At 48.8% G+C, this 13,737-nt stretch overlaps 2 protein-coding genes across 2 annotated transcripts; both read left to right on the forward strand.

Moving 5' to 3' along the window:
* Window positions 1–2,608: 2,608 nt before the first annotated feature.
* On the forward strand, window positions 2,609–5,894 carry LOC136515977 (uncharacterized). Its single transcript, XM_066509410.1, has 4 exons — window positions 2,609–2,887; window positions 3,392–4,872; window positions 5,077–5,146; window positions 5,478–5,894. The coding sequence occupies exons 1-4, from the start codon at window positions 2,609–2,611 to the stop codon at window positions 5,892–5,894; spliced, it is 2,247 nt and encodes a 748-aa protein (XP_066365507.1).
* Window positions 5,895–12,199: 6,305 nt separating this feature from the next.
* Window positions 12,200–13,448, forward strand: LOC136515978 (transcription repressor OFP1-like). The gene has a single exon (XM_066509411.1). The coding sequence runs from the start codon at window positions 12,200–12,202 to the stop codon at window positions 13,157–13,159; it is 960 nt and encodes a 319-aa protein (XP_066365508.1). The 3' UTR covers window positions 13,160–13,448.
* The last annotated feature ends 289 nt before the right edge of the window (window positions 13,449–13,737 follow it).

The raw sequence follows: 13,737 nt of genomic DNA on the forward strand, positions 1-13,737 counted from the left end.
GGCATATCCTGATTTTATTCGGATATATAATAAATAAATATATAATTCCACCATCAGTGTCCTACCCTACCCTATCCAGTAGCGCCACTTGACTGCGAATAGGAGCGAGCGATGGGCATGGCCAACTGGTCAAGCTTTTCTGGTGGCTGGAATCTCCCGATTGTTGTGCCATGATTCCATGAATCCATGAAGATACTTTATATAGGATCAGAAATAGTTTTTTTTTTGCTCTGCTGAATCCCCTAGGCCCTAGAGTCCCAAAGATCTCGAAAATGTTTTTTTTTCTTCTCCGAACATGCTAACCAAATGCTTCCTCTTGCTCCCTGGTTATTGTAATTTATACAAGGTTATGGCCAAACTTTTAGAACATTTTTTCTCAGATGGATGGCAAAAGCTTGCCCATAAAATTTGTTAGGTCCATTCCAGGTTATAAAATGTTTTGGCTACCAATAACTCTTTAAACATTTAGTTTAAAGACACTAAGATAACATGTATAGATAGGTTTGAACTAGTTTGTAGAAAACAATTTCAACATTTGTATCTCTAAATAAATTTATTATAAAAAATATATTTTATATCGTGAATCGTAAATATTAGTACATTTGTGTATATATATGATCAAACTTGAAAATTGTTTAACTCGTCGAAAAACAAGAATTACATTCTTTTTTGAACGGATGAAGTATATATTTGTTGTTTTTTACATATATTATAATAAAAAACATAGTCTACGTTTTGAAGACCGTATCGTCATCCAGCATCATCAGAATTATGGGACTAGACAGAGGAGCTTGTTTATATATGCAAGACAACGATGTCTGAACATAACTGGCACTGTTGAGACCATTCGAAAATGATTAAGCAGAACATGAGATATTTTACATGCATGTTTTTGGCCAACTTGGTCGGGGAGCTTTGTCGTTGGACCCGGGCCGCTGTCCCAATCGGCTAAAAAGCACTGGATGGGTGCGTGCGAGAGCGAGTGCGTTTGGCTTTAGCTGGGCACTTGGGGGGGCTGAGCGGGCGAGAGATAAGAGTTGACAGTCACTCATCCTTTAGCATCTGCAGCGTGGATAATAATACGTAGTAGTATCGCCCCTTTGTCGTTTGTCCCCTCTTGGCCTTTGCTCGTCTTCTTTGTAGGCATGATGCCATGATACCGGGCAGCAGATTGGTTCCCGTCCCTTTCAGATTTGAACAGTGAGCTGCATGATTCCAGGTTCAGACAGATTTTCCTATCGGATCGATCGATGGTGAACCGAAACGACATGTTCGTGTGTCTCAAAGTCCGAGCACAACGTTTCATGTTACTCCTACATGGTTCAAGCTGGTTAATCTGTCAACGTCTACGAGGTAGTGTGTCTCGAGCTGGTTAATCTCTGAATCTGCCTGCATCTCAAATTGCGGTAGAAGGATACAGTCATACAGCACAGCACGACCTGCACTGATGTTTCAGTTAGGAAAGTTCGCCAGGCTAGCGATGTGTGTGTCAGAGGAATGAAACAAGAGAACCTTGTGCGTCTCTGCTACCAACCGCCTACTGTTCAACGTTCACCGGCTTAGAATTCTGTCATATGTCGGCCTAAAATATCATCCGGTGTGGGGAAAAGGATTAATTGGCATGGTTTCCCTTCACTTTCAACTACCGGATGCGTATCACCTTCAGATCTCCAAATGATTGAGACATCGCCTGCCGTTTCGTCGTCAGAATTATAGACAGATACGGACGCATCTACCAGGGCCACTGCTTAGGATACAAGAGGGTTTTACCTGTGTGCCGTTATAAAAGATGGTTGTTTTACCTGTGTGCCGTTATAAAAGATGGTTGTGATCTATATGCCACTAAAAAGTTTGAACGCACCTAGTTATCACTGCGCTAAACTTTTTTTTTTGTCGCATAAGCCATTCTGTCCCCTTTCCGTCCAGTTTTCAACCGTTTAGCTGCCCTAACACATGGATCCGGTCAGTAAAAATGTCCAAAATACCCCTACCCTCTCGTACCTTGTCCTCTCCTTCCTCTCTATTCCTTCACCCAATTGTCACGGTCCGGCCCGCTGACAAGCTGTCAAGCCTGAGAAGCCTAAAGCCGAAGAGGGAAAGGAGGCCTAGTGCGAAATATGCTGGCCCAGAATGGGTGACCAGCAGGCCCGTTGCATTGGGTGAGCCGCTGTTCCCACTACAGTTGTAAGCCAGGAGTAGAAAAGGGGAACGACAGAGGCTAGTTCGTTCGTCTTGGTTGGCGTCGGACTTAGGCGGCGAGCTGCGGATCGAGAAAGCCGGCGACCTCCATTACCGTCGATCTCTGTATCTTGTCACTAGACCGTTGGATCCTAAATATAACTATCGTAGCTACCTCTGTCGTTACATCTAGTATCAGACTCAGTTCGGTCCACTTCGTTCCCACCCTAATCCACCCTGTTCCGCGTCCTGATTCGCCGGCTTCGAGCTGCTTCGATCACGACTGTAATCCCCGTTGGCAGAGTTCCACGATCCACCTCGGTGTCGATTGTGCGAATTCATAGGTCCGAGCCGGTCTATCGGGTCAGCAAATCGATTTTGGCAATCGGACATACTGGCTCACGAGCACCGTACCCGCCTGCAAGTGACGATGAAGGTTGAAGATCAGCTCGCGTTGATTCTCACCAAGCTTGATGCGCAATCGAAGGGGATTTCCGAGAACAACCATTGCCTTCGCGAGGTTCACGAGTCGGTGGCCGAGCTTACCGCCGCGAAGGCCGAGTTCGAGCGCTGCCGGCCCAAGGTCGATGGCCAGGTTGCGGATCTGCGCGACTGCGTCGACAACCTTCGCCAGCAACTCGACGAGCTCAAGTCTACTTTAACTCCGGCTACTCCTCATCACGCTCACGCTGGATCCGCTTCCCTCAAGGTGCCGAGGTTCGCTCATCTGGTCCCATCCTCTCCAAAGGCGGCATCTGGGCCGATTGGCCACGGCGATGAAAACCACCACCGAAGCGATGGTTCGGGGGTCGTATACACCCTCAAACCACCTCCGGCCAATGGTACGCAAAATGGATCCCCTCGTCCCCATCCTCATCCTCACTCTGGTTTTGCATTCCATCATCATACTTCGTACGGCTCGTGCTCTCATATGAGTCCTGCTATGCCTCAGTTGGATTTTCCTAAATTTAGCGGTACTAGTCCCAAGTTCTGGATTAAGCAATGTGATGCCTATTTTGATCTGTATGAGGTCCCTCCTGAGAATTGGGTCAAGTTAGCCACCATAAATTTCACTGGTACCGCTGCCTTTTGGATGCAAACCATAGAGCTTAATCTTAAGAAATGTACCTGGGAGCATCTCTGTCAATTGGTAGTGGATCGATTTGACAGGGATCAGTTTAATCACTTTATTTGCCAATTTTTCCATGTCAAGCAAATTGGAACTGTGGTAGAATATATCACTCTGTTTGATGATCTCATGCATCAGTTGCTTGCCCATGATCCACTCGTTAATCCTGCTATACTCACCAGCAAATTCATAGATGGTCTGAAACTTGAAATTCGAGCAGCTCTTTTATTACACAAACCAAAAGACCTCGATACTGCGAGCTCTCTTGCCATTTTGCAGGAAGAAATCCTAGCTGGACCTGTCGTCCGCGATTTCAAAAAACTGGACAATTCTGGCTCTCACAAAGTTGTCGTCAGGGCCACAACACCTTCTGGGATAGTTCCAGCTCAGCCTTGGATTCCTAAATCATCAGCTTCCGAACCAATTGCCAAGCCTGATGAGAAGCTATCTGCACTGATGACTTATAGGAAAGCTAGAGGACTCTATTTCAAGTGTGGTGGCAAATGGGGACCCCAACACAAGTGTCCAGCTACCGTTCCATTAAATGTCATAGAAGAAGTTTGGCACTTCTGGGGAAACTCTACTGATTGCTATCATCAATCTACTTCTGATTCAGATCCTGATGAACTGATGGCTCTTTCTGACCAGGCTGTTAAAGGTACTTGTGCAGCTCACACACTGAAGATTCATGCTTATATTCATCAGAAACCTGCTATTATTCTTGTGGATTCTGGTAGTTCTCACAACTTCATTAGTGAGCACATGGCAGCTGATTTGCATCCCTGGACTCCCTTAAAACACTCCATGTCAGTCAAGGTAGCTGATGGTGCCACCCTTGTCTGCTCCCATGAGGTGGTCAATTGCTCTTGGACAGCCCAAGGAGTCATGTTTACTACAACCTTCAAAATTCTTCCTCTGCAGTGCTATGATGCTATATTAGGCATGGAATGGCTTGAAACGTTTAGTCCTATGCAAATTCAATGGAAGGAGAAGTGGCTTAGTTTGCACCACCAGAATTCCACTATTCGGCTGCATGGGGTTCAAGATGCTGTAGCTACTGTTAATGAGATAACTTTGAATCAGCTCATAGCAATGGAGAAACAAGATTTAGTTTGGGGTATTGTGGAGCTATATTCTGCTGAACAGTCTGCTGAACCAGTTGCACAGACAATACCACCTGAAATTCAGGAGTTAGTCACTCAGTTTGCTGATTTATTTGACGAGCCTTCTAGTACTTCTCTCAGCGGCACTCTCACACATTCCATTCCTTTGGTTCCTGGCGTTCAACCCTTCAGACTTAAACCATATCGATACACTCCATCTCAGAAGGACGAGATTCAAAAACAAGTAGCTCATTTGCTGAAATCCAACATGATACAAGAAAGTACCAGTCCATTTGCCTCTCCTGCCCTTTTGGTCAAAAAGAAATCTGGTGAATGGCGACTATGTGTTGACTATAGAAGGCTCAATGCTTATACAGTCAAAAATAAATTTCCTATGCCCATTGTTGAAGAACTTTTTGAGGAGCTTTATGGAGCTGCATGGTTCACCACATTAGACTTAAGGTCTGGCTTCCACCAAATCTTAGTCACTCCTGAAGATTAGTACAAGACAGCATTTCAAACACATCATGGTCACTATGAATACTTGGTCATGCCATATGGTCTCACAGGTGCACCAGCCACCTTCCAATCTATTATGAATCATGTTTTAGCTCCACTCCTGAGGAAATGTGTCGTGGTGTTCATTGATGACATATTGATTTATAGCAAGACATATACAGAACATGTGCACCATGTACAGCTGGTTTTCCAGTTGCTCCAGAACCATCAGTTCAAAGTCAGATTGTCTAAGTGCTCATTTGCCCAGCAAAAACTCTCTTATTTAGGTCATGTTCTCAGTCCTAATGGAGTTTCTACTGACCCAGCCAAAATTAGAGATGTTCAGACTTGGCCTTCACCACAATCTGTCAAAGATGTCAGGAACTTTTTGGGTTTAGCCGGCTATTATAGGTGATTTGTGAAGAACTTCGGTATGATAGCCAGACCACTTACTGATCTTCTTAAAAAGGGCAAGGTCTTTCTCTGGACGGCTATCTGTGAAGAGGCTTTTCAACTGCTTAAGAAGTCTCTGATCTCTACTCCAGTTCTTGCACTTCCCATTTTTGCAGACATTTGTCATTGAAACAGATGCATCTGAAATAGGCATAGGGGCAGTTCTGCAACAGGATGGACATCCAATCGCTTACGTCAGCAAAGCTTTGGGGTCCAAGACACAAGGGTTGTCCACCTATGAGAAGGAAAGTTTGGCTATTTTGCTGGCCATAGATCAGTGGAAGGCTCATTTGCAACCTGCGGAGTTTGTCATCCATACCGATCATAAGAGCCTCACCCATCTCTCTGATCAGCAACTTCATACATATTGGCAACAAAAAGTTTTGACCAAGTTGATGAGTTACCAATATAAGATCAGTTACAAGAAGGGCACCACTAATTCTGCCGCCGACACCTTGTCACGAGCTCCACATCCTGCTGCTGATCTCAATGCTATTACTGTGGCTCAACCTCTGTGGCTTCAAAACTTATAGCTCAGTTACGACTCAAATGCAGTTGCACAAAAGATGTTAAGCTCACTAGCTCTACAAAATCCCTCGGGCAACTTCAGTCTGCAAAATGGTATCATCAAATACAAAGGGGTTATTTGGTTGGGGCACTCTACTGAGTTTCAGACTAAGGTTACTGAACAGCTGCATGCTACCCCCATCGGTGGTCATTCTGGGTTCTTGGTCACCTACCATAGAGTGAGTAATCTCTTCTACTGGCCACATATGAAGATTACTATCAAAGTCTTTGTATCGGAATGTGCTGTCTGTCAACAGGCCAAAATTGAACGTGTCCCTTATCCCGGGTTGCTCCAACCTTTGTCTGTGCCATCTCAAGCATGGACTGTGGTAACCATGGACTTTATTGAAGGTCTCCCACTTTCGTCAGGCTATAACTGTATCTTAGTGGTGGTTGACAAGTTCTCGAAGTATTCTCACTTTGTGAAGCTGAAACATCCTTTTTCTGTAATCACTATGGCGCAACAGTATATGGAACATATTTACAAGCTACATGGTATGCCTACAGCCATAGTTTTGGACAGGGATAAGATTTTCACCAGTCTTCTATGGAAGGAGCTATTCAAACTTACTGGTACTCAACTGTGCATGAGTTCAGCTTACCATCCGCAAAGTGATGGACAGACCGAGCGGGGCAATCAGTGTATTGAAACTTATCTCAGATGTTTTATACACGCCTACCCTCACAAATGGTCCCAGTGGTTGCACTTGGCGGAGTTCTGGTACAATACCTGCCACCATTCTTCTTTGCAACATTCACCGTTTGAAGTGTTGTATGGTCATCAACCCAACCACTTCGGCATTGACCCGGATCAAGACTGTCTAATTCCCGATCTTGATCAGTGGCTTCAACAGAGGAAATATGTTAATTCCATCCTTCAGCAACATCTGTTGCGTGCCCAGCAAAGGATGAAGCACCAAGCTGATAAACACTGCAGTGAACGTGAGTTTTAGGTGGGTGACCGTGTATGGCTCAAGCTTCAACCATATGTTCAAGGCTCAGTTGTCTCTCGGGTTAGCCCCAAACTCTCTTTCAGATACTTCGGGCCATATCAAGTGGAAGCTAAAATTGGTGATGTTACTTACAAGCTGAAACTACCTCCAGGCTCTTCAGTGCATAACGTTTTCCACGTTTCACTCCTGAAGCCTGTCAAAGGTACCGGTGTTATTGTCTTCTCACCATTACCTGCAGATCATCCTTCTGTGCAGACTCCACATTTGGTCTTGGATCGTCGGGCCATTACAAGAAACAACCGTATCTACCATCAATTGTTGATCAAGTGGGTGGAGTCACTAGCTGAGATGGCCACCTGGGAAGATGAAGATGATTTGCTCCAGAGGTTTCCAAAGTTCACGGCTTGGGGACAAGCCGTTGCTAATGGAAGGGGTGATGTCACGGTCCGGTCCGCTGACAAGCTGTCAAGCCTGAAAAGCCCAAAGCCGAAGAGGGAAAGGAGGCCCAGTGCGAAATATGCTGGCTCAGAATGGGTGACCAGCAGGCCCGTTGCATCGGGTGAGTCGTTGTTCCCACAACAGCTGTAAGTCAGGAGTAGAAAAGGAGAACGAGAGAGGCTAGTTCGTTCGTCTTGGTTGGCGTCGGACTTAGGCGGCGAGCTGCGGCTCGAGAAAGCCGGCGACCTCCATTACCGCCGATCTCTGTATCTTGTCAGTAGACTGTTGGATCATAGAACTATTGTAGCTACCTCTGTCGTTACACCAATCCGCCCGCTGCTCGCGCCGCCACGACCCTGCTCGCTCACGCCATCGTTTCTATCGCGGGCGCAGTCCTTCTTCTTCAACAGACGCAGCTGCAGGGGATCGAGCTCGGCTGGCCAAATACCGGCCGGTGCCCGCCAGCGGTCACGGGGGCGAGGCCGCACCCGCGAGGGGCCTCAGCTCGCGCTGCGATGGCCCGTGGCCTCCCGGCCACGCGAGCCTGCGGCATGGCAGAGAGCAGATCGGCGGCGGCCCGACGAACGGGATGTTCCGGCGTCGGTGGCACGGTGGAGAAGCTGATCCCCTCCGGAGATGTCGGAGCCGGAGGTCGACTTCTACGGGGCGCAGGTGGACGAGTTCGCGGCGGCGGCGGAGGACGCGAGGAGGAACGGCGTGCGGCTGAGGATGATGGACGTGACCAAGATGATCCTGCGCCGGCCGGACAGGCACCCCGACCGGTACGGGGACGGCCACGGACCCGGCGAGCACGATGGCTTCGACATCGACTGGTGCCTGCCGGGACTGATCGATGTGTGGAATGAGCTTGCTGCTTCAGATCCTGGCCGGCCGTTATTAGTCGCACTCATTAGACAAGGAAAAATCATTTTGATTCCAATGCTTTTTTTTTCTATCGAAACATTATTCGTGATGAGGAACACAATATACTCGACGCCGTCCGCAGCTGCGTTCATTCCCAACGAACTGAATCAAGTCCGCCTGCAATCAGTTCGAGGACTAAACACATTTTGTCATCGTCTACCGGGGGTCGTGAAGACCATCGTCGACGCCGCCAAGGAGGTGCTGGACATGGGCGCCAGCAGCTCCCGGGCATCTGGCTGGTGCAGTCAGCTGCACTGCATCCGTGATGAACACAGAATACAAACGTGTGTACCAGAAAGCAGAGGAAGAAATTGTCAACAAGGCATGAGTTGTCCATACCTTGTCCGGCTGCCCCTACAGGTACTTAGATTTTTTTTAATGGGATGTTATTTGCCACAAGAATCAAGGCTAATTTCGTTCAGAACATTAGGATGGCAGAATAGGCAATGGTGAAATATTTACAATGATAACAGTAAACCTTTTACTACAAACAGAGATATATTTATACAAAGCAAAAATGGAAGTGGGTACAGCAACCTTTTCCTAGTTCACGTGGCACAACCTTTTTCCTCAGAGTGCATGCGGACACGCGGCATTCTGCCGAATACCTAGCGCCCGGATAGGCATAGGCCCCGTTCGCTTCGTAAAAAAAAAAGACGAATTACTGTTCCGACTGATTTTGTGAGAGAGAAAACAATGTTTCGATTAAAAAAATAAGCTGAAAAGTACGGATTATAAGAGAAACGAACAGGGCCTTAGAATCTCATTTGTGGTATACTCCCTCCGTCCCAAAATAAAAGTCGTTCTCGTTTGTCGAGAAGACAACTTTTTCCAATTTTAACCAATTATATATAAAAGAATATTTATATTTATAATACATAATTAGTATCATTAGATAGATAGTTGAATATACTTTTATAATAAACTTATTTGAATATATAAATGTTGCACATATTTTCTACAAACCTAGTCAAAGTTGAAAAAGTTTGTCATGCACGCTTTCCATCACGTCATCTATTATGGGATGGAGAGAATATTTCACTTCGATTCGGTCTGTGCCGCCCGCAACAAAGTTGTCATTCTCTCCGAGCTCTACAACTTTCATTAAGGGTCAAGGTCATTTGCGCTTCAGATTAGCGGCTAATTAAATCCCAAGTTGACATTATCAGAGGAATGCCAAAGCCACGGGACCAGGGAGTGGCATAGGAGGAAAACACAACTTTTAGCAAGGTACTCTAGCCAGAGGGCAGTTCTGACTTTTTGCAGCTCCATTTGACACCGTTAGCAGCAGATGTTGACGGAATGGTGTGGAAGGCAAAAACGTTTAGCGCAGTGGCACCTAGGCGCGTTCGAACTTTTTAGTGACCTGTAGGCCATGACCATCTTTTATAATGGCACACAGATAATTCAGGCAAGGCCCTCTTTCTGTCTGCCGATGGTGAAAATGGCCTGTGAGTGCACTCTCAACGTAGAAATCACCATAGTTTCTATGAACATTAATTGTACTGCCACCTAAGCGTTTTGCTGATGTGACAAGCTAGTTATTTAAGAGAGAGAGCAAAAATCATAGAAACCGGGTCTAAGTCAGTAACCATGTCTACACGAGAACAAAGACATTGGTAGAGAATTGAGAGAGAATGCATGTGATTGGATAAAAAAATATTTTGTTAAAACTATCAATTTGGACCATGGTTTCTATACGTAGTGCCTATATAAAAATTAATAGGTATAAAAACTATATGTAGCTTGTAGTATTTGGACTGCCCTGAAGTGAAGGAATGATTCAGAGGTCGCGCCGTTTTCTCTTAAGAATGAGACACATCTACTACCTTGGGCAACAGCAACACAGCTTAGAATTCAGACTAGGCTCTTCTTCGCACTCGCTGGTGGCGAAACAGCACATGAAGGAAAGGCCCTTACCCTTTTGGAACTCATCAACGAGCAGCCATCGCAAGTTCAGAGCAAGGCACCCAAGTGGCCAATTCTCAGCGCGACATCGTGGACGGCATCGTGCAGGACAGGACACGCTCCATCTCAGGAAGAGCGCCACTCAGATTGTTAATTCAGGCAGCCATTCAGAGCAGCATGGAGGGCAAGGCCAATGACAGGTCCCTAGTGTCCTACTACTACGAGGCAAAAGCATCAAGCATGACAGAGCATTCACCTGCCGTACAGCCCAGACATCATGGACAGGCACGCCTACCTGGAGCAGTAGCAAAAGCAAAAGAAAGAAAAAAGGACCTAGACTTCGGTTCAAATCTGAAGCTGTTAGGGCGTGTTTGGTTCTACTGGAAAATTTTAGTCCATGTCTTATCGAATGTTTGGACATATGCATGAAGTATTAAATATAGACGAAAAAAATAACTAATTGCACAGATTGTGGCTAATTTGCGAGACGAATTTTTAAGCCTAATTAGTCCATGATTTGACAATATGGTGCTACAGTAAATATATGCTAATGGCGAATTAATTAGGCTTAATAAATTCGTCTCGTAAATTAGTCTCCATCTATGTAATTAGTTTTATAATTAACTCATATTTAGTTATCCTAAATAGCATCTGAACATTCGATGTGACATGGACTAAAATTTAGTCCATGGAACAAACACCCCTTACTGTGCCAAAAAAACAGTCAACAATGCTTTACCCAGCGCTAGTAGTACAGGTTAAATTGCTAGTAGTAGTACATCTCAATGCAAAAGAGATTACTGCAGAATTTTACGGCAACAGTTAGTTTCTTGGTAGCCGTCACAGTGGCAACTGGTGATTCCGGCGTGCAGTGGACGAAAGCCATTTTGTTCAAACGACTGAGCCCTTGTTTAGTTACACCTCAAATTCCCAAAAAGTGCTACAGTACCTGTCACATCGAATGTTTGCGGTCCGTGCATGGAGCATTAAATGTAGACGAAAAAAAAACTAATTGCACAGTTTGGTGGGAAATTGCGAGACGAACGTTTTGAGCCTAATTAGTCCATGTTTGAATACTAATTGCCAAATAAAAACGAATGTGCTACAGTAGCCCAAATTTCAACTTCTGGAACTAAACAAGGGCTGAAGAAAGATGAACAGCAACAGCAGCTGGAGGAGGAGGAGGACTGGAGGAGGCAGCGGTACACTGACTGCTGAAGACAGGCAAGCACAATTGGCACAAAAGCAAGCAAGCCATGGTACCAGCCTACGAGCACTACAGCCCCAGTCGCCGGCTCCCGCTGTTGGAGCCGGGTCCCGAGCTTTCAGCCATCAAGCCACTTTCCACCACCCCCTACCACCACCCCCCCCCCCCCCCCCCCCCCCCCCCCCCCCCCCCCTGCTTTGTCTCCTTCCTTTGCCTCTCCTCTCCCAGTCAGCTCAGTACGAGTACAAGTCATGCCTGCCCCTGCACGGCCATGCTCAGGCTTGGACTACGACAGTGGTGAACGGCTGAACGCAGAGAGGACGGCAGAAAGTACAAGGACGCACGCAAAGGTGTGGTGGACTGTGGACTAATGAATGGGTGCATCATGAGTGTGTGTCTGCCTGAATGTGGGGGCCGGCGCCGGCGGACTCCGAGAGAGAACCCTCAAGCCGGCAGGCGCCAGGGCCTTTCGAAAACCCATGCATGCTTTGCCGTGCAGAGCAGAGTGCAGACATGAACTTCAGATCACGCCTGTCCTCTCCTCTCCTCTCCTTTGTTTCACTGCTTTCCATTCTCCGATGCTGCCTTCTGTCATGTACTGCTACTACTAGCCGTAGCACTCACCGTTTGTCTGCCTCTGTCCTGCGAGAAGAGTGTGAGTGTTGAAAGCTCGAACGAGCCTGCCCAAGTCCCAATACCGGCACGCCGGCACTGCACCTAACCGCCAAAATTCACGAGCTTTAAATCGCACACGCCTCCCTCCCTAGCCTCCTGTCCCATGCACTGCGCTCACCAAAACTTCTTGCGCCCAAGTGATTGTAGCACGAACTAGATTGTAGCCATGAGATGGGGCATTCGGAAGCAGCATGCAGCGCCATCTGCGCGGTGCGAGGAAGATGATGGAGGGGAGAGAGGGAGCAAGGGCAAGGGCAAGGGCAAGGCGTTCTCATTCTCCCCTCTCTCGTGGTTCGTCAAGCTCGCGGCCAAGGACAAGCCCGTTGCGGCCACAAAGCGCGCGCCCGCGCCCAAGAACACCGCTGCCGCGGCTCCCGCGTTCCCGTCGTCCTTCCTCCCCAAGCGCACCAGCCCGACCCCTGCGGCGGCCACGGTCACGCCAGGCTCGTCCAGCCCGCCGCGTCGATCCACGGCCGACGCCGCCGTGCCGCGGCGGCTGTCGGTCGGCAACGACACTGCCGACTCCGTCGCTGCGCGCCGGAAGTCGTGCCGGCACGGCCGCCGCCACTGCTCCGTCGGCGGGGACCGTGAGCTCCCGCCGCTGGGCCGCCTGATCCCCTTCTCCCTCCTCGCCGGCTCCCCCGCGCGAGCCGCCGCGGCACCGTCGGACACGGACGCCGCCGGGGCGGGGGCGAGACGGCACCGGCGCCGCCGGAGCAGCCGGCGCCTCAGCGTGAGCGGCGGTCGGAGGCCGTCCTTCTCCGGGAGAATGCCACCCCCGCGGGTGCGCGTACGGTCGCCCCGGCGCGCCGCCGCCGCCGTGGCGCCGGCGGAGCTGGAGGGTCTCGCGGTGGTGCGGCGGACGCGGGACCCGCAGCGCGCGTTCCACGAGTCGATGGTGGAGATGATCGCGAGCGCGAGCGCGGGCGGCGGCGGGCCCGCCGCCGCGCCTCCAAGGCCGGAGGAGCTGGAGCGGCTGCTGGCGTGCTACCTGTCCCTGAACGCGGACGAGCACCACGACTGCATCGTCAAGGTGTTCCGCCAGGTCTGGTTCGAGTACGTCAGCCTGCTGCCCCGCCTGGAGGCCGGCAGGAGACGACGCCCTCCGACGGCACGGCGCTGCTGATCACCCGACACTGCCTCCACCTGCCACTGCCATTGCCAACGCGTTCCCTGACTCCCACTGGCCTGTCGGCATCAGAGTCCCACGCAGAGCTGATTCAAATGTCGGTTGCCATGCCATGGTTGTTGTGTAGTGTAGCCGGTTGTATTGTAGTATGCGTGCGTGCGCCAAGTTGCGCCGGCGGCACGTGCGGCGCGCCCTGAGGTACTTTCTTGTCCGCGTGCGGCGGCGGCAGTGCATTGAGGCGTGGCGCAAGCCAATGGATTTAAAAGTAGAGCTGGAGGTCAGTCCAGCCTCCAGCGCGAGATCTCAAATTGTCTGGTGTGGCGGCATGTACTGTAGTAAGCTGCATGGCACTGGCACTGGCACTGGCTGTGGCAGCTGTAGATTCCAAGATTCCCCAGTTTCTAGAATTCAAATATCTGAATCACGCTGAGCCGCCCTTGTTTTGTTTTGTTGTTTGTGATGTATCTGAAAGTACTTGTAGAGACGTAGATCATTGAGTAAAAACATAACTTAGCCGAGGGGACTTGCTAATATACCTCACCAAAAGGTAGTTGTGGCCATAACGCCGTCGACGA

Source organism: Miscanthus floridulus, chromosome 17 (assembly GCF_019320115.1).
Source record: "Miscanthus floridulus cultivar M001 chromosome 17, ASM1932011v1, whole genome shotgun sequence".
Lineage (NCBI taxonomy): Eukaryota > Viridiplantae > Streptophyta > Magnoliopsida > Poales > Poaceae > Miscanthus > Miscanthus floridulus.

Excerpts from the sequence above, each read along its gene's own strand:
- LOC136515978 (XM_066509411.1), top strand. The coding sequence starts at position 12,200 with ATGAGATGGGGCATTCGGAAGCAGCATGCAGCGCCATCTGCGCGGTGC.
- LOC136515977 (XM_066509410.1), top strand. The coding sequence starts at position 2,609 with ATGAAGGTTGAAGATCAGCTCGCGTTGATTCTCACCAAGCTTGATGCG. Across the intron at positions 2,888-3,391 it reads CTGGATCCGCTTCCCTCAAG|CAAATTGGAACTGTGGTAGA; the intron begins GTGCCGAGGTTC and ends TTCCATGTCAAG. Across the intron at positions 4,873-5,076 it reads TTCACCACATTAGACTTAAG|CAAGACATATACAGAACATG; the intron begins GTCTGGCTTCCA and ends ATTGATTTATAG.